Source organism: Passer domesticus, chromosome Z, assembly GCF_036417665.1.
Source record: "Passer domesticus isolate bPasDom1 chromosome Z, bPasDom1.hap1, whole genome shotgun sequence".
Classification (NCBI taxonomy): domain Eukaryota; kingdom Metazoa; phylum Chordata; class Aves; order Passeriformes; family Passeridae; genus Passer; species Passer domesticus.
In genome coordinates, this window is record NC_087512.1 from 9014939 (window position 1) to 9035147 (window position 20209).

The window sequence follows — 20209 nt, forward strand, 5'->3', positions numbered from 1 at the left end:
GACAGGCTCCCCAGGGAAGTGGGGAGCAAGCACCAAGCCTGACAGAGCTCAAGAAGTGTTTGGGCAATGCTCTTAGGCACTTGGTGTGCAAATCCTAAGAGCAGGATTTGACCCTGTGGGTCCCTTCCAACTCAGCATATTCCATGACTCTGTGAAAACGCTGCAGACAGGTGTGTACTCATACAAAGGAAAGATTCGATTTGCTGTCCCCAAGTGTCTGTCTGTCCCCATCAGGCACAGAAAGAGTCGAGACAGAATGCTTAGCCCAACCAGTTCCTTTCTGGGTGCTTAAAGATAGATAAAGGCAACTGAGAGCATCAGCCCAGCCCTTCAGAGAGGTGACTATCCAGCTCTCCATGGCATTCCTGCAAAGTTTCTCACCAGGCTTGGCTCCCATCAGGCTGGCATCTCTCCTGACTCAGGGCTTGAGGAGGACAAGATCTGCCTGAATATCTTCACTCTATGATTCAAGTCTTCCAAATTCTGCCTTGAGAGACATCCCACATCTTGAAAGGCTTTTGGCCATGTCAGGGCCAACATCCCCATCTTGTAAACCCTCAGCTCAGGCAGAGCTCAGGTGGTTTTCCTTACCAAGATCTATTGGCAGCTTTACTTTTAATAGCATGTACGTGATGTGGAGTGGGATAGACCACTCCAGCTATGGCTGGCACATTATAAATCTCAGAAAGAAAAAAAAAAAAATGCAAAGGGCCAGGATACTTGGAGGGGGTGGGGGGGGGGCATAAAAAAAAAAAAGCAGAAGAAAGAGACTGTTTTCCCAGAATCCAAAAGCAGACAGGGGTGGGGAGCGGGAAAGGCAGGGTCGTACGGCTCGCTGGGGCAGAGTGTGCAGTTGTTTATACTGGAAATGAGTTTCTGTTTATTGCAAGCTATGGTGGGGAGACCACAAAGTGAACGTAAAACAAAATGGGAAGGGTGTGGGAAAAGTCAGGGGAGGGGGAGCGGGTGCCTTTGACAAACTCCAGAAGTCACGTCCAGTAATAAATCAAGCCGGGATCTGTCCCGGGACACAGGACCCAGAACATCTGCTTGGGCTGCAGGGAAGCCAGGCAGGCAAGGAGGGATCTCCCAGCCTTGCCTGGGGCCAGGCAAGAGACAGAGGCTTGGTCAGCTCAGCCACACATGGGTGCTGATCTCAGCAGTGCTCAAATGCCTGCAGAGGTGGCTGAGCACCTGGGGTTCAGCAGGGAACTGCACTCGGGGCTGAGGGATTTAACAGGCATCCTCTGTCAGCCTCTCCATCCTCAGTAGCCTTCCCTTAACTGCTCTGTGCCTCCATTTCCCTGTAAGGTGACTCTAAGGTGGCATAGGATGCTTTTCTCCCATCTACCACTTTTCCCAAGCCTTGCAGCAATTCCCACATGGGCAGGCAACTCCTGCATCATTCCAGAGCTTAGGCATGGTGTAGGTGCCACCAGGAAGGGAGGTCCACTGCCCAGTTCCAGGGCAGCAGGAATTAGTATGTTAACGGGGCTGGTGGTGAAATGAGAGACAAATCCCACAATAACTCCACTGGGACCAGCAACGCATCCATTCTGTGTACAGACTTTGATGGTATTAAGTGCTAAGGATTTTGGTTTGACATCTGAATCCAGCTGCATTGTTGTGAGAAGCCCTTGCAGGTTATTGCTCCAGACCAAACTTCCATAAATAATCTATTGCCTTGGGTGTAGTGCTTCGGAAGGGGCGGTGAATGTTTGTTTTGCTGATTTAAGCATTCCCATCCTCTTCTTCCTTTTCCCCTTCCCTGGAAAATGGATCCTATTAAACACTGCAGATGACACAACACATGCCAATACATTTGCAACCCATTTTGGCTCATAGCGACAGCTGCTTTCGAGCTACAGACTTCCTCAAGTGTCCAAGTAAAGCATCAGCATGGGGGTGAAACAAAGACAGTGCATCTGCCCGGTGGGTCCTGGCCCAGTTCTTGCCTTTCCATCCCATATTAGTGCAGAAAGCAGGAGAGACAGCAACTGAGATGATTGTGTGAGTTAGGACCTCAGAAGTAATTTGAGTTTCACGATGCTGGGCCATGGTTTGAGCTGCTCTGCCATAAAGCCATGGGTGCTGCTGTGGGATCTGCTCTCCAGAAATGCCTCTGAGCAACCTTCTGCGCATGGGACAGGTACCACTGCCATGCCTCTAGCATCTCCCTCTGGCAGACAAACCCCAAATCTTCCCATACTGGATCCTGGTGAGGTTCAACCTCATGTCACCACTAGAAAGGGCCAAAACTTTGGCAGCACCATAGCATTTCCCCACTTATTCCAGGCCTGCTGCATTCCTTCCCATGCTGCTGGTGACTTACACACCGTGGGACAGACCTGACTGCATTGGCATTAACCCAGTCAGAGCTGTTTTCTCTGCTCCAGTAGAGGATGGCAAACTATCGGGTAAACCCAGACTGCTCTGCCCTGTCTGGGTTTTGCCAGCACAGCTTTGCAGCTCTCATCTGCAGCCAAGCCCTGGCTCTCAGACCTGTCCCAGCTGCTCAACCCATCTCAGAAGGATTGTGAGCCATCTGTGTGCATCAAGAGGAGAGTCCCTATTGCAGGAGGTGTTTGCAGTGTGCTTCTGATTCATGATAGGGAAGTGGGGCTCATGTGAGCCCAGACACCACAGCATCCTTATGCTGCTGGCAAGGTCCAGACCACAGGGCTTGCTCTTCACCTGTAATTTTCTGTGCAACGCTTCAGAGAGCACAGCAAAATCCTTCAGTGACTCTAATAACATTTCTCTCCAAAGCTCTAGGGTATTTCCCCCCCTCATCCCTGTGAAGTCATGCTTCAGGTCTGCTGAAATCCTAGCAAATGCCTCCTAAAATCCCCTGGAGCCCCTGTGACAGTTTATTGAGAGTCCAGGACTGTTTGACCTTGGAGGGGGTGAGAAAGGGAGGGGAAGAAAGAGCAGCCCTAGGCTTCCCTGCCAAACTACTCTATCCATTGCTGAGCCCCTTGCAGAGACACAACACAGCCAGAAATCTCTCCCAGACCATCAGTGGGGTGTCTGGGCACAGTGCCTTCCTCTTTCCTCTGCCCCAGCTCTCTCAAGTGTGTTCCACTGTGCTGGGCAGTGCTGCTGCATGAACAGTGTGGTGTGTTCCCTAAGAAAGCAGCAATACCCCAACCACCTGTGCATGGTGGCCATCCCAGCATCCTGGTGCCCTCATCCTGCCCAAAACAGGTTTGTGAAGCTCTGGGCCACAGCTCCTTCCCTGCCGTGGTGCTTGGAGTGTGCAGGAAGGTTGCCCACCCTGTGGAAGCTCTGTGCTAGGGACTCCCACCATTCCTCAGGAAATAATTAAAACACTGATAGCAATATTTTTATACGACAATAAGTGCTTTAAGTGCTTTTTATTTCTTCTTTGTTTAAGCAAATCAGAGGATGCGTGGCAGGCTACTGTCCTCCACGAGGCAGGAGAGGCTGTGCTGAGCATCCAGATTATCCCTGTCGGGGCAGACTTGGCAAGGATGCTGCTATTGCCACTGATCTGGTGCTGATGCTCCCAGGGAAGGTGTGTTTGTTTCTGGGGTTTCATTGTTAAAAGACCATCGATAAATTACAGGGAGTCCGGAGGAAAATTGATTAAAGAATTAAAAGATATCGTATGACCTAAAGGGGAGATTAGGGGAATTTAGTGAGGTGCTTGCTGTGGAGTAGAGCTGCGGATGGTAGCGAGGGAGCAAAATGAAAACAACCTTGCAAAGGTGGCGATTAGAGCAGGTGGAAACAGTCTCTGTGAGTAAGCTAATTGGTTTGTGCCTCACGTTTTGTTTTGCAAATGCTAGGCTCTCACACACGGGTGGGAAGGGGCTCCCCAAGCTGGAGCTGCCCTGGCAGCACATGCCACAAACATCCCCTGGGGTTTGCCCACTGCTGCTTGTGGGGATTTAAGCATTGAGCCAGGATTTGAGGAAGATGAGTGTCATATTCATAAAGCAAAGGGCCTTTTTTTAGCTCAATTTCTTTACAGATGGGCTGGATAACGGGACCTCCCTTGAAGCCAGCTGAGTTAAGGACACAGCTATTACTTCCAAATGCAGTGAAGTCCGGAGCTGTGTGACTTACATCATCCCAAGGACCTCATTGCCTTAAGAAAAGAATGAGGCCAGGTCTGATTCAGACCCGAGGATAAAAAACCAGACATTAGTAAAGAGAGCAGTGGTATTGAGCAGTGCTGTTATCTGAGCTGGTATTGCAGCCCAACGCCTCCAGAAATGTCACACACTTTTGTTTTTCATCTGCTTGAAGGACACATTTTGGATGAGCTACAGAGACTGATGTTCTTACTGCCTCCACCCCAAGGTACCAACAGCACAGGGGCAATTTCAGCTTGAACTGGGAACACTCATACTGTTAGTGGCATGTCTGGTATTTTCTCAAAGCCATAGAGTGATCAGCTAAGGACTGATGTGGAGACCTCATTTCCTATTATAAATTAGGCATCTTCCCAAATGCCTGTCATTACTGGGCTATCATCATCCCTGAGCAGCCAGAATAGCCCCACAAACCAGAGCCACCCCCTGTGGTGTCCATCTCAGCTCCATGCCCACCCTGGCCCTGTGCTGTGGTTTTTCCAGTGTGTCAGGCAGAAGCAGAGGTGGGATGAGTCAGGTGGCTTTTCTGGACGTACCAAAGGAGGCTGACTGCTGCTGGGAGGACTCTCACATATCCAGGGCGGGAACAGCATGGGGAGAAGCTTCTTCTGGTCCTGTGTCAGTTCTCTACACCCACTTCCAGCATCTCCTTTGGCTCCAGCCAGCTGTTTTTGTGAGGAGCCTGCGGATGGTTTCCCAGCAGGACTGCAACAATGACATGAAGCTGGGCAAAGCCACCAACATTACAGGGACAGGGCTCTCCCACATTCACAGCAGGGGCCCAGGAGCTGAGGCACAGGCACAGGCTGCAGATCAGCCCCAGGAGCAGAGCAGCATCTCAGCATCTCATGTGGAGCAGAAGGGCAGCCCCAAGGACGAGTCGCTGACCAGGGGATGCTGGGTCTGTGTGAGCAAACCCAAGTGCAATCAGGATGGCCAAACAGAGGATGAGCAAGTGGCTCCTCTGTCTGTGCACACATCTGGTGCACCATGTGATACAGATGCCCACTTTTAAGCCCCCTGTCCTGACTGAATCCAAAGTAGAGCAGTCAGTACAGGCTCAAGGGCACCGTGGGGTGTGCCTTGTGAGGGGATGGAAGAACAGAGTGTGACCTATTCCTAGCAGAGCATGTGGGTGAGAGGGTGGTTTTCAGTAAGTGCTGAAGGAAAGGATCTTTACATGCAAAAGCCAGTGCTACTGTGAGGAGAAAGTGGGTAGGGGGTATGTGTGCTTACTGACCACTCCCATCAGCTCCTCCTGCCCAGACAGGAGAAACCCAAAAATATTCTCCTCTGCTGCTGAAAGAGTCAGAAACCTCTTCCTTCTTCCTCTCCATTTTCCAAGGGGTGAGAGGCCTCTCTGCCAGCAGGTACTTCCCTCACTGGGGAAGAGGAGTGCAGAGAAAGGGACATATCCAGACTGCATGTCAAGAGAGATGAAGAGAGAGGAGGCATTTTTGGAGAGCTGCTGCCTGTTAAAGGCAGCCCACGCTCCCCCCACTGGGAGATGGCTGGTAATATTCGTGGCTAGCTTGTTGCTCAGTGCATGACAAAGTGCTTATAGCTTCCCTCCAGAGGCTCCTCCTGGATAAATATACAACTTCCAGGAGTTCTGGTGGGACAGCTTTGCCGAGGATACATGGCTGTTGATGGTCCCAGTTGTGTCTGATCACACCTGGTATTTTCCCTGTCTTTTCCATCTGGAGAGAGGATGGATTGCTTTCTTGCAGCCGTTAAATAAGGTGATGGAGGGGGCAGGGGCATTGCATGGTGTAGGCTGTGCAGTGAATTTCTGCCTGGAGCTGGAAAAAGAGAAGGAGGTGCTAAGTTCTCTGCTGCATGCAGTGCAGGCATGGAGGCAGAGGACCCTCTTCAATACCTGAAGAACCCTTGGGATCACCCCACATTCCCCCTGCAAGACCAAAAAAGGCACAGCTCTCCTAGTCAGCACATAGGGATGTTTCCTCTCTGTGGCTTTTCCAGCTGAGCTCCCAAAGGAGGTTGTCAGGGGTCTGCAGACTGCTCTGGTCAAGCTTTTTATCAAGGAGAGCCAAGGAAGGCAGCTGCTTCTCCCTGGAGACCAGGGCTGTGATGTGCTCCCATGTGCAGTGACCACAGCCTCCTTGGGGTGTGGAGCAGTTGCTGGGGAACCTGTGTGTTACAAGGAAGCATCTTGTGCCTGCGTTGCCTTGGCACAGTGCATCCAGCCCCATGCCAAGGAGAATAGTACCCTGGAAGGAGAATTTTTTTTTTTTGGCAGGGACTGGAAAATCCCATGTAATTGATGCCCTTCATCTTTCCCAGCCATTTTAGAAGAGACAGGCCCAGCGTTTGTGTGGGTGGGTGCTGAGCATGAAGCTCTCCTCTCCAAATCCCAGCTGTGGAAAGCCGTGAGAATGTGCAGGAACTGAGAGCACATCAGCCCCCTGCTCTCTGGGCATGGCAGACTGGCATCCTGGAATGCTCCAGCCCTGAGCTGTAGGCAGGGATATGCTCTCCATCCCCGGAGCCTCCCAAGGCCCCGTTTGCCGGCGCTTTTCCCTCGTTTGCTGCACGCTGCCTCGCCCCAGACCGCTCTGCAGGTCTCCAGGAGCTGGACGGGGGCCCGGCACAGTCAATCCCCGAGCAGCCGGTAACGAGGTTTGGTCATTACTGCCCGGGGCTATGTGCGAACCAGTGACCTGGCTCTGAAATGGTTTATGTTACATGCAAATCCCCTCGCAGAGGTGTTGGGGGAGGAAAGCCGGCCTCGCCGTGAACTCCCCGGGCTGATGAGCAAACCCCAGCGCAGCGGAGAACTTCCCGTGCCCGGCGGCTGCCGCATCCCCCCGTGCCCATCCCAGGGGTACCACAGCAGCACCGCGGCCCCGGCCCCGCTCCAGGACTGGCGGTGCTACTGTTGTACACAAAACAATAATCAGCTGCCGTAACGAGGATGCAGAGTAGCTGAGCTGGCTTCCCTGCTGTTGTGCCGGCTCCAAGTGGAAACAGCTGCATTTGGTTTGGTTAAATGTTTTATTTACTCACAATTATCCCAGATAACAGGTTTGCGTTCGTTTGTTCAATATTTAATATTGTTTCAGAGCGAAGCTGCTCTTTGGTTTCTGGTGGAGGACTGGGGGGGTCAGAAGGGACTTCCTGCTGTGGTGTGGTCCCAGGTGAAGGGTGGAGGTGTCCAGCATCCCTGCTGAGCATCACTCCCTAAGGCACCCGGCCTCGAATGCATGCCCCATGGGAATAAAGTCACCTCCAGGAGCACAGCTGGGTTTGGAGTGCTGGTGTGCTCAGCAGGATTTCCCTGGGACAGCAATGCTGCCAAGCACCAGCTCTGCTGGAGGGAAGGGGAACAAGAGTGTCTGTCATGGGTTTGGGGTGACAGATGGCTTCTCCTGCCTAAATCAGCTTCCCATAGCATCCTTGGGGAGCACCTCCAGCAAAGGCTGCATTTCCAGACAACCAGCCCACCCTGTGTCAGGGTTGCCAGAGCCCCTCTGCTCTTGCTCTTTCCTTTCACAGATCAGTGCTGTGAGGTTTGCTTGATAATTTTCTGGAGGCTGGAGAATGGTCAGGTCTGAGGAGCAGCTCTGCTGTGCTGGAAACAGCGTGGCCTCATGCACTGCAGGGTGGAGCAAACTCCAGGGAGCCTAGGATCACACTGGGAGCTTGCCCTGCCACTTCGGCTCAAAGTGGGGTGCTTCTCCTCTTCTCTTCTCTTCTCTTCTCTTCTCTTCTCTTCTCTTCTCTTCTCTTCTCTTCTCTTCTCTTCTCTTCTCTTCTCTTCTCTTCTCTTCTCTTCTCTTCTCTTCTCTTCTCTTCTCTTCTCTTCTCTTCTCTTCTCTTCTCTTCTCTTCTCTTCTCTTCTCTTCTCTTCTCTTCTCTTCTCTTCTCTTCTCTTCTCTTCTCTTCTCTTCTCTTCTCTCTTCTCGTAATGCCTTGACCAAAAATTTACAGCACTGCCTCTTGCCATGCTCACTGAATTTTCTGCAAGGGAAATGAGAAAATCCATAGCTTGGTTTATGAGCCCCAATCAGTGTAAAACAGGGCCTTTTGGAAATTTATCTGTTGCTGAGTCCACCTTTTTCTCCAGCACCTTCTTGGGGAATAAATTCTTGCTCTTTGAGGCTGGGGAGATGGCTCTTAGGTGGCAGCAGGGTCGGGGGTGTTTGGCTACAGCTGCAGGTGTCCCTGACCAATTTTGGGAGCTGCCAGGGAGGTGCTGCACTGTTGAGTCTGAGGGCTGGGCTAGATGCTGGCTGAGTGTGGGCAGCTCTGGTGATCAGCTGGGATGCCTCACACTCCAGAGGGATATATCTTCAGTGTCTAATTTCAAGAGGAAGTAATGTCCCCCTGAAAATGTCCACTTGCAAGGCTTGGGATGGCTTAGATGAAAGGGAGAGACACAAACCCTGTCTCCATCATTTGCTCAGGTCACCCAGGAGGTCAGTGAGAAACAAACCCATCTCATCCTATGCCCCTGCACCCCTGGGTTCTCTAGTTCTTTCTCAAACTAATTTTGCTGCATCAACTTAAAAAAAAAACCTACACAAAACCAACAAATTAAAAACACCTGCTTTATCCTTCTTGAAGAAGTGGTGGCTGTGAGCATGATATTCCCAGAACACAGGGAGCATCACCTGCTGTCCTCCACACCCCTTCTCATCCTCACACTTACCCAGGAACAGATGGTCAAGGGGAAACAGAGCAAATTCAAAGCTTCGCCTCCCCCCCTTTCTCCAGCAACAAAACACAGTTGCCCCCAAACATTTGGGTCCGTGGAAGGGACAGTCCCCAGCCACAGCCATGCTGCACTCCAGCGCAGGTGGCACATGGCAGACAGATGCTCCCCTGGTACACCTGGCAGTAGAAATATGATTTATTCATCATTGTTTTCTTTGTTGTTTCCTACCAGCCTCCTGTACACAAACAGGCTTTTAGAAGAGCGGCGTTGGATAAATAATACATCGTGCTGGCAGCCAGCATGTGCATAACAAAAGCATCTGTGTAGATGCGTGTGTGGACTAGCAAGGTCTGCTGCTCTTGTGCCCACGTGCTCAGTGCTGGCATCTTGTGCCCATGTGGATTCCTGTTGTGCTGTCCAAGCCTCTGCAGCTTTGCTTTTGGTCAGTTGGGTGGCTTTTTTGCTGTGTTGGTACATGCCCACCACACCACAGCAGTGGTGTGAGAGAAGTCTCTGGGTGATGCTTTGGTCCTGCCGTGGGCACTTGGGGTGCAAACAGCAGGAGTTTGGCAGCAGAACAGCACTGGCTGTGGAGTTATCCCCCCGTGGGAGGCAGCTCGGGGCTCCTGCCCATGTGCAGGCAGGCTGTGTCACAGCTGTACCTCTAGCTCAAGCACAGGCTGCTGTCATGGACCCTGGAGTTTTTGCTGGCCCAAGACAAGATGATGAGTTATGCAGGTGACCCCAAAAGCACACTATGGGCTCATTATCCCCCATCAGCCCAGCGCCTGAATGTGCCCCAAGTGCACCAGAAAAAATACCTCCTACAGAAGTGTTTGAGAGGCCTCTTAAAACTTTTATTGGTGCTATTTTTTGTATCCTTCCACCTGTGGAGCAAGGCATCTTTAGTACATTCAGCCCTCAGCAGGAGAGGAAAATTATAACTGATCCATTTCAGAAACCTCTAAAAGTGACCTAAAATAACTTTTCTATATATAAAAGTGTCATGATTTTAATGTCCATTATCTCATGACCTAGCAGAGCTAGGAAAAGCTCTTGTACATCATTTTTAGTGGTTTCTAAAATGGATTGGTCACACTTTCCCCCAGCACAGTGGGACTGAGGGTACAAGGACAACTGGGCTTTAGAGATGAGGAGGGAAACAAAAATCTGTTTCTGTGCTGGTGTATCCAGAGCTGTTTCATCCTCTAGGACCACTCGTGGTGCTGTCCCCAGCTGAGCAGAAGTGCTGAAGCTGGTCAAGTGACAGCTGTTTCCGAAAAGCTGTGGAGACAGAGTTAAATGGATGCAAAGCATGGGGCACTGTGTGGTGGGAAAGCCAACTCTATTCCTGCCACTGGTCTTTTCAGGGATCTGCAGAGACAGTGACCCTGGCACCAGCTTTCACTGCTGTGGCAGACGCAGATTTTGCTGGAGCATCTCATAGTTTGTGAGCCATGTGCCCAGATGGGATGTGCTCAGCTCTGAGCTCAGCTCTGAGCCTTTCTTCACCTCACCCAGAGCTTTTGCAGCGAGGCTGGTTGCAGCCCAAGCCTCTGGGAAACTGCCACAGCCAGGCATTAAACATGCTGGGTTTTCAGAGAGGACATCAGCAGAGCACATGGGAGAAGTGGCTCCCTGCCATGCAAGAGGTTAATAGACAGATTAGAGAGGGCAGGAGCTGTTTGTGGCAAAAGGAAAAGAGCTCTGCTTTTACAGAGTTCAGCAGCTCCATGGAGCAACATGGATGTAAATATTTGCCAGAATTAGGGAGGCTGTGTGCAGGAGCCCGGGGAGGAGTGCCCAAGTAGTTCAGGCTGTTTGTGGTTCGGGATAGGTGCTGAGAGCTGCACATCATCTGAGGGAGGATGGAGAAGGTTGGAGCAGGACACCCCACACCCAGCAGCACTGCCTGAAACCTCAGGGCAGAAAAAGCCTTTAATGCTGCTCCCTTGATGGCTTTGTTTTCCTCCATTGCCTTTCTTGCTCTCTCTGTTGGCCTGATGGGCTGGCCCACCTCCAAAGACAGCATTACAGCGCGCTGGATCGATTGGAGCCTGCAATTTTATTTGCTGTCTTTAAGAGCCTTTGATGGGCAGCAAGAGCTGTGCCAGCGAGCGCCTTGCCTGGGAGAGGAGGGGAGAAGAACAAGGTAGCAGGCCACCATCTGCCACAGGGAGATGAGGAGCCTGCCACCAGCTTGGAGAAGACACCATGTCCGGGTGGGCAAAGAGAGCCCTCCTGGTGCAGCAAGGCAGCTCAGAAGGGGCTTGCAGCCCTACCCTTGGTGGTGCCTGGCAGTGGTGGCCACGGTCACCCCTGTGGTGTCATGGTCACAGCCCTCTGTGGCACACTGCACAGGCCTCACACTCTGCCATGAACCTGCTGCCCAGCAAGGTGGAAAATGGGGTGTCTGCCTGAGAAATCCCTCCTGGGACGCCTGTGGCTCTGGGACTGATGGCTTTCTGCAGAGATGGAGGTTGCAGAAGTGTCTGTATGAGCTTGTGTCTGCCCAGGAAAAGAGGGCAAAAGTTGGGCTGAGACAGGCTTCATACAGCAGCTTCCCTTCGGCTGCATCCATCCTTGACCTCTGCATCAGGAGGGCACGGATACAAGGATCATTTTGTCTCCCTTCACAATCTCTCCTTCCACCTCTGGCTTGCCAAAAGATACCAGAGGGTAAGAGGTGGAGTGTGCTGGACACAAAAGGTTGGGGCTGCTGCTGCTGGGAACCAGCCTAGAAGGAGAGGGCAGGATTTTCACGGCATTCAATGCTGTGGAAATGGGGCATCTTCAAAGGCTGCTGCAGAGTGGGGATCGAAGCAGGATACAGGATGTGCAGCCCTCCCTCCTCCTCCCAGCAAAACGAACCTGGAGGAGTGAGCCCGCCCCAGCCTCCTCAGCGGAGGAATTAGCACAGATCACGAAGAGCCAGATCCGGCGTGATGCTGGAGACAACGGAGATAAATTATCCTGAGATGGACTAATTGTGGCGCGTAGCAGTGCAGCATCTTGGGCCGGGCTGGCAGGGCTGGACCCTGCAGGACTCCAGGAATGCTGGAAAAACCCCCGCCCGCTTCAGCCCGGCTTCCCTGCCACTCCCGCTTACAGCTGAGTGTGCGAGTCGCCTGCGGTGGCATCCCCAGTGTCCCCAGCATCCCCGTGCGACATTCCCAGCCCCATCCTGGTTTGCCGGGTGCCGGGCAGGTGCTGTTAGCCCACAGTGCCACCACGCGGCCACCGGGCACCCAGAGGCTGTCCCCAAACCCCCTGAACCCCTCCAGGCCCCCGGGACAGCTCCTGCACCCCGCAAACAGCAGCGCTGCCCCCGCTCCCGCAGGCGGGGAAGGGGTTAAGGAGGCTGCGGGCAGGAGGAAGAGGATGGGGCTGTGGCAGGGATCAGGCGCTTGTCTCTGGCTTTGCGATTAGCCGCTCTGTTTTGATGTGGAGGGTCTGCTTGAATAATTTAACCCGGAGGCTCATTAACCAGGTCTGGCCTTCGTCTGTCGGCTGAAGGCTGCAAGGGCCATTAGCAGGAGCGCGGAGCGGAGCGGCACAGCCTTCCCTCCCGCCGGCCCCTCCGTTCCCTCTCCCTCTCCTCCCTGCTCCCCGACGCCTGCACTTGGCTCCCTTATCAACCCTTTGCGCCCTCTAAGCCCTGCCCCAGGGCGCCGGGGGTGCGCAGAGCCTGTGCCTCAGTTTCCCTTCTGCGGACCGTAGCAGGCTGTAGACTGCAGCCGCAGCTGGAGCTCATTCCCGAGAAAGCCGTGCCCCAGCGTGTGCCGTGCCAGGGGCACCCGGGCTGTGGGGCTGAAGAGGCTCTGAAGGGTCGGCTCGGTTTGTTTCAAACCACCTGCGAGGAGAGGAGAGGAGAGGAGAGGAGAGGAGAGGAGAGGAGAGGAGAGGAGAGGAGAGGAGAGGAGAGGAGAGGAGAGGAGAGGAGAGGAGAGGAGAGGAGAGGAGAGGAGAGGAGAGGAGAGGAGAGGAGAGGAGAGGAGAGGAGAGGAGAGGAGAGGAGAGGAGAGGAGAGGAGAGGAGAGGAGAGGAGAGGAGAGGAGAGGAGAGGAGAGGAGAGGAGAGGAGAGGAGAGCATGGCCTGGGATAGTCACAGCGGATGGATGGGGATGAGGGCTAAGGAAAGAAAGGAAAGAGGGAACACCACAGGATCAGACAGCCTTTCCAAGGGCAATCCTGGTGCACATCCAGCCCAGGGAGTGTGTTTTATGGCAAGGCACTGTGCCAGGGTGCTGCTGTTAACAACCAATACAAATGCCTGGGTACCAAGAAGAGTTGACTTTGGTGTCAGATCAGGTAAGATTTTTAAGAAAAAGGGCAAAATTTATCAGCCAAAAGGTATCAGATCTCATTCTTTGCATGCACCTTCCCCCAGCATCTTGCAAAGTTTTCCTGCAGCCCTTGCTGAGCTCCTGCAGAAAGCAGAGAGCACTGCACATGCATCCAGGAAAGCCAAGTACAGCGTGAACACTTCACTGGGTTTAAAACCCTCTTCTGCCTCCAACCTCTAGGGTCAGCTGACGAGGCCAGAGGAAGGCTGCTCCCACTGAGTGCTCTCATCCTGTCTCCTCTTGCCTCTTTGGAGGCAGTGCAGCAGAGTCAGGGATGCTCTTCCTCACACCAAAAGTGTTAACACTGTTAGTCCTCTTGCAGAGCTGGATTTTCTCCGCTGGTTTCACATTGTTCCTCCTCATCTTGGCAGTGGTCCTTCTTCCTCCCTTTGGCGACCTCTGATCATTTGGAGGATCATCCCTCAATAAGTTTATCACTCCCCAGGGATGTGGCAGAGAAAGCTGTGAGCAGTGTAGATTGATGGGGTCAAGAGAGCAGCACCTCCTCCTCATCAGCCACATCTCTGTCACAGCCTTGAAGACAATTTCCCCTGGTACCTGCAAACCATCTCTATCACTCCATCCCTCATCAGAAGCAGTGAGCTGCCCAAGGAGGAGGTGAGCTTTGCACAGCCCAGCCCAGCCCAAAACAAGGTGTCATGGAGGACCTCAGCAGAAGACATGGGACAAAGACCCCCAGATCATTCCAGCATTTGATAAGCACAGGCCAGGCTCCCCTTGTAAACTCTCCCCTTCCAGTCTGGAAGCAGCTGGGAGTGGGGGGTCATCCCTCTGCTCAGAACTTGGTGATAACCCCACCTCAGCAAGTTAATTAGGTTAATTACTCTTTCTCTTTCCCTGGCAGCCCCCCCAAAGGAGCCAGTGCTGATGTGCCGGTCCAACAACTACCCAAAGGGTTTCTACTGCAGCTGGCACCTGCCCACTCCTACCTACATCCCCAACACCTTCAACATCTCTGTCATGTAAGTGTCTGGGAAGAAAGGGTGCAACAGGGTGAGTTTCAGTGCCTGCAGCCTGGAGCTGGTCTCAGGTAGTGCCATGAAGTCTTGGGGCACTGGGTCTGACCAGTGCTGAGCATTTGGCATCAGTGTCCCAAAAATGGCCATGGGGGAGGATTTTCTGGGGACATACAAACTGGATGTTTGGGACCAGGACTTTGAGCCAAGAAAGTTTCAATTTCCTTAGAAGGGACCAGGAGAGTCCCCATCCCCCAGGTCCCTTTTCCATGCTTCCCAAGACCATTGTCTCTGGACCACTTGTCTGTAGTGAATGTTGTGCCCCCAGTTTTTTGGCACATTTGGCACATCCATGCTCTTTTCTGGTGTAAGATGGCTGTTGTTGGGCAGCAGCATCACCTAGAACTGGTCATGGCACAGTCATGGGCATGGCATCATTCCCTACCCTGAGCCAGAGTTCTGGCACAGCTCTCATACAGGCTGATGCCATGTATTAACTTCTGAGGTTTGTGTCACCATCAGGAGACCTTGTTTCTTCCATGGGAGAGCCAGACCCAAACCCAACCCCAGCAGGGTCCCATTCTTTCCTGGGGGCCAGCATGAGGATGTTCACTGAAGCCTCTGTGTAGGCTTGGCAGAAAACCTCATACACAGGAGCCCCCACAATTCCCGGCAGGAGGAAAGCAGCACTTTGTCTGCAGCAAGGGCTGGTGCATGGGGACCGTTGTCTTAGTGGGGATGCAGAGCTGCACAATCTGTCCCCTTCCTCCAACAGCTTGGGTGCATCCACAGGTAACAGCTCTTTTCACCTCTGCTTTCCAGACACGGCACAAAAGACATGGTGTGTGAGAAGGATGCCGTTCCCAAAAACAGGTGTCACATCAGATACATCCAGCTCTTCTCGACAGTGAAGTACAAGGTGACTCTGACAGTCACGAATGCTCTGGGCAAAAACTTCACCACTCTCACCTTTGACGAGTTCGCCATAGGTAACTTCCACAGCAGCAGCTGGCCTCTCCAGGGCTGGGCTTGGCTTGCTCTGCAATGTCATCCCTTGGGAAGGTGGGGCAGGGAAGGGACTGGCTCTCCAGGTGGAGATTCTGCCTATCCATGGAGAGGGGGTCTGAGCCACTCTGGCATCCTCCCTGTGCCCCTCCCATTCTCAGGGCCCTGCTGGCACCTGAGCATCCTGGGGGAGCCCGCAGGCAGCCTCCGTGCTGGTCACATCAGTGGCCTGGTGTCATGTGTGATCCCACTCCCAGTGGTCCAGATCGCCCACGGTTGCCGAGTTCTTCCCTGCTGGGGATGCTGAGGAAGAAGCTGCCATGTATTAGGACAGAGAGCTGTGAAAATTGTGAGGTCCAAATGGTGTTGCCATTCTTACCCCTCAGAGTGTCCTTAGAGGAGAGGTTTGGTGTTTGTGCTGGAAGCTGAGTGATGGGAATTATGAGTGGAAGAGAAATTAAAATGTCCCATTCTGTTGTCTCCATCCTTAGTCAGGATAAAGCTCTCCTAGAGTCAAGTCCCCCAACCCTGACCCAATATTGTCCTAAAAACCCTATTCCTTCTTTTGCACCAGTTCACTGCCCCAGGACAGCAGATTCTGTGCAGTGTGGGACAGGGAGCAGCAGGCTCTGTGGCCTGGGGTGTCCATGTCCCAGGCTGTGCCACAGGGATGCTTCCCAAACATATCCAAACCCAGGGCAGAGATACTCCCCTGACTGCAAAGGGTGGGCATGAACTGAGCAATCCAGTGCCAAACACAGCAAAGCAGGGAGCTTTTGACACCATCCAGAGCTGGATTACAGCTGTGACATCCTCAAAGAACAGGAAAAATAGGAGAGAATGGAGTTCAGGAATACAGTGGAAAACAATTTTCTGGTTGCGTGTGGCAATTACTGAACCTAAAAAACAAATAAGTGAATAATTAAAGTGCAGCCAGTGGTTGGTCTTTGCCTTTGATGTGCTGCACATCACAGCATGGAAGAGCTGGAAGTGCTGGAGTGCAAGAAGAGGAGCTCCACTGCTATATCAGATTTTCCCTTTGTACCCCAAATCCTGGAAAATATCAAACAAGGCACCAGCTCTGAACAGCAGGAAGATAACTTTGGAGCAGGGGCTGTCCTGCTGTGTCTGCAGCCATGGTCCATACCTGAAGCTTGTTCATCAGTGCTTTGGGAATGCCAATAACAAGGCAGGGAGCTTAGAAGGGAAGTGGTGGAATTTCAGTCACTTGGGTGCCTTTAAATGGAAATTGTTGTGTTTGTGCAAGATACACTCCTTAAAAATGAAGGTAACCTCCAGCCTGCATGGCCCAGGACAGCAATTAAGCAACATTTTCCAAGTTCCTTGCATTCCCTCCTGCAGGAGTTCAGGGCACCCTCTCGTAACATCTGTATCCCACCCAGGCCCTGCCTAGCTTCCCAAACATCTGCTCCTCCATCCAGCACACAAGGGCAGCTCCCCTGGGGAAGCACACCCAGCTGCAAGCCTCGGGCATCCCAACACCAGCGCAAAGCTGGATCCAGCCCAGCAGTTTGAACTCAGCCCTGGTCAGAGGAGTGGTGAGAAGAGGCCAGCACTGCCCCAGGCCAGTCCTCAGAATTGCTGTGCTATTGCTGCCTCCTGCACAAGTGCCTGGAAGGGTGCAGGGTGCCTGGACACATCTCAAGAGAGGTCACACCACCTGGCATCACCTGGCTCCAGGATGGCATTTGGGGAAGGGGTGATGGGTTGATGCCAATAGGAGAGGCCATGTCCTGCACCAGCCCACTCCCATAACCAATTCCAGTGGCCTTAAAATCTCCATGTTCTGCATGAGTGTGAAATACTCCTCCTTGGATTTGGTATGGGAGCCATGCACCAGCAGCACAGACAGGGTGGTGACAGAATGCTGGAGCAGGCAGTCACAGCTTAGCAGATCATTACAGCATCTGCTGCTGCTGAACAACAGCCACCTACCCCGAGTGGAACTTCTCCTCATGCCATCCTGGTGTTAAAACAAGTGCATTGCTGTGTTGCTGTGTTTTGCTAGGCACTTTTGCCCCAGGTTGCCTGCAGTCCTTGCTGAAGCTTCAGTGTCTCTTCCAGCTTTCCTCTGCAGCTGCAATCCAGGACTGTTTCCCAGTGTGGGGAGTGCTGGAGACGTGGATCCAGCATCCAATAGGTTCTCTGGGGATCTCAGCTGGCCCAATGAGCTCTCATCTGGGATTCCCTTTCCTAGATGGAAGGTGGAAAACCTATGGCTCAGGGCAAAGTCACTGCTTTGACTCATTGAGAAAATGCTGAGTGGGAGCATTGCAACATCTGCGCACATCCTGCTAAAATGAAGAGACAGTGTCAGCCAGAACCTGTGTGATGCTTCTCCAGAAATCCCTGGGCTCTGGTTGTCAGAGCCTGCCTTGTGTTTTCCCCTTAGCCGAAAGAAAAACATCATATCTTCTGCATAGAGGTTAAAGTGTAGCTCCAATCTCATGCCTTGCTGGGGACAGAGCAGCCCGAAGCCAAGGAGAGAGCAGTGCAGGGCAGACAGCTCTCCCTCCCAGCACCATCTGAGCTGGGAGAAGACCCTCTGCTGGGTTACACCACCCATCCAGCTTGGGCAAGCACAAAACCCCCCGGGAAGGAGTGACCTCCTTTGGTTTTGCTTCTTCACTCCTTTCTCCATCCCTGAAGTCGCCAGCAGAAAATCCCTCCCCCGGCCGCTTGGAAGATGGTCTCTAATTGAGTGGAAAATGACTGGTACTTTCTTTTGCTGTCCTGAGCCCCTGCCTTGCTGGCGGCTGTGCTGTGCTGGTTTTTAGCAGCCAGCTGCAAAGGGTCACTCTGCATTGTCATTTTCAATGATGACTGGAAAAGCTTTTCCGGCCCTCTGGCCCCCATCTCCTATTGGTAGGAGATGCGGGCTGCTTTCCTCCTCATCTTGCTCCTGCAAATTGTTTTCATAATTACATCTTCTGCAAAAGTATTGGCATTAATAAAGGTGAGTGCGAGGAGGTCCTGCAGAACCCTACGGACATCAGGGCTCCAGCCTCAGAGAGGAGGAAAAGGGACTGTAGGGAAGAGGACCTGAAGGCAGAGGAAGATGCCAGGGAGGAGTGAGGTGATGTGTACAGAGCTCCCACCTCCTTCATGATGGCTGCAACAGCATGGGGACATTTTCAGCCAGCTAGGACACAACCACACCTTCCTCACTTGTGTTTCAGCCCAAGAGCTGGTTTTTTGCATTCCCCGTGAAAGCCAGGACAGCACCATCACGCAGCAACATTGGCATCCTGCCTCAGCACCTTTCTCCTCATACAGTCCTGGGGAAAAATATGAGAAGATGCACAGCATTAAAAGGAGGAAGGCAGCCTTGGATGGGGCCTTGCAGGTGTGGATGCCTTCGTCAAATGTGCTGCCCATGCCTTGTGTGACCTTGGGAAGGTCATCTGATCCTTCCAGCTCCAGCTCTGGGGTGATGAAGATGCAGAGCATCTCGGAGAGGCTGCATGATGCCATGTCTGTATAAAATTCAGAGTCTTTGAACACAGGTATACAGTTGCCTAAGCAGAAGGTCAGTTCAATTCATACTACTTAGGAAGGCAGAATTAAATTACCTAGACTGACATTTGGCTAAGACATGGAGTTTAATATCCCTCTGCTCATGGAAAATGCCAGGGGATATTTAATGGCTGCAAGGGATCCATTTTAGTGCTTGTTGGAGAGACGGGATGGGTGACGGGCCGCTCCATGCCACAGGGTCTCAGCTGCCTTTCTGAACCACCAGATTCATTTTGAGACATGTCTGACAACAGCCAGGGGCTATGGATAGCTGAAGACTCGCAGTTAAGCGCGAGCGTGCAGCGCCTTAAGGAGAAGCTGCTCCCTGGTGCTCTTCTCACACTTCAAGCCCTCTCTGAGACACAGCAGCCAAAAACCAAGCGGGAAGAGCTGTGAGTAGCCTCCTGGCCAAGTCCCCTTCCCAGGAATGTCTGATGATGCTCCCTTAGCTCTGCAGGATAATATTACATCTGGTTTTATAGCCGCTTAACCAGTACTCAGCCTAATGCCCATCATCCATTATTATTATTACTATTACTGCTTTTATTACGTTACTGCCTGCAGGCCCTCAGTGAGGACAGGGCTCTATTATGCTGGCTGATGTACAGCCAGACAGCCCCTGCCTCACCATGTGCAGGCTGAATGGAGGCAGACAAAGGCTGGGGAAGGAGGTTCACTCGTCCCTGTCTGCGAGATATAAAGGACTCCTTCAAGGTCATATAGAAATCAGAAAGCTGGACACAGCCTGTCTCCCCTCCCTCCTCAGCTGGCCCCTGTGGGACCAGTCCAGGTGTTTCCCGTGATGAGCACAGCAGGATGAGGTCTGTCCTGAGAGACATAGGTTTGTCCTCCCTGGACTGGCTGCCAGAGGTATGGTCCCCTCTCCTGGCTGTTGTGTCCCTGCTGCCTTGGAAGGACATGGCAGGAACAGTTTTGGCTCTGTGGTTTTGGAGGAATTGGCCCTGCTGTGCTCTCTAGCCTGGGCAGGAATCCTGTGGATAGAGGGACACAGGAGGAGGTACCAGGAACTTTTTGTTTTCCTGTTAACCTGCAGTGCTGTTTGAAGGCTCGTAGCAGCCGGGAAAATGAACTTGAAGCCAGGGCAGCCAGCAACAGTGTCCAACTCACAGGCAAGGGCCTAGGGGTCACATCCCTGCAAAATGGGCAGGTGACTCCCACCTCAGCCTCAGGGCACTTTTTTTTCTGACTTCCTTTAACAGTCACAGTAGTATTTCTTGTTGCTGCCCAAGCACATTTGCCATGCCCAACTGAATTTAATCATGCCTTCAGGCTGGCATACTAAAAACCAGGGCCAGGCCCTGTGCATTACCCCAGGGAGTATCCATTGCATCCATCACTAGCCCAGCACTTTCCTTCCCACTTCCTCGCTGCAGAGCTCCAGTTCACAGTCATCTGCGTTCGTTCAGCCAAACAGAATTTTGTTTTGCAAACCCATCCTTCTGAGCCAACGCTGGATTTATACTTTTCCGTATGTGTTTGGACTCCAAGTCCCTGTCGATGGAAGCTGATGTCCAGCCCCAGCCC

The 20209-nt window shown here is 52.6% G+C and overlaps 1 protein-coding gene across 9 annotated transcripts in view; it reads left to right on the forward strand.

Annotated features, from left to right (window-relative positions):
* CNTFR (ciliary neurotrophic factor receptor) overlaps nt 1-20209 on the forward strand; it is a 200349-nt gene that overhangs the window by 163713 nt on the left and 16427 nt on the right. For all 9 annotated transcript variants that reach the window (XM_064403726.1, XM_064403725.1, XM_064403728.1 and 6 more), the window contains 2 exons: nt 14011-14128; nt 14945-15111. In XM_064403726.1, the coding sequence (XP_064259796.1) occupies nt 14011-14128; nt 14945-15111 (285 nt within the window). The remainder of the gene's footprint in view (nt 1-14010; nt 14129-14944; nt 15112-20209) is intronic.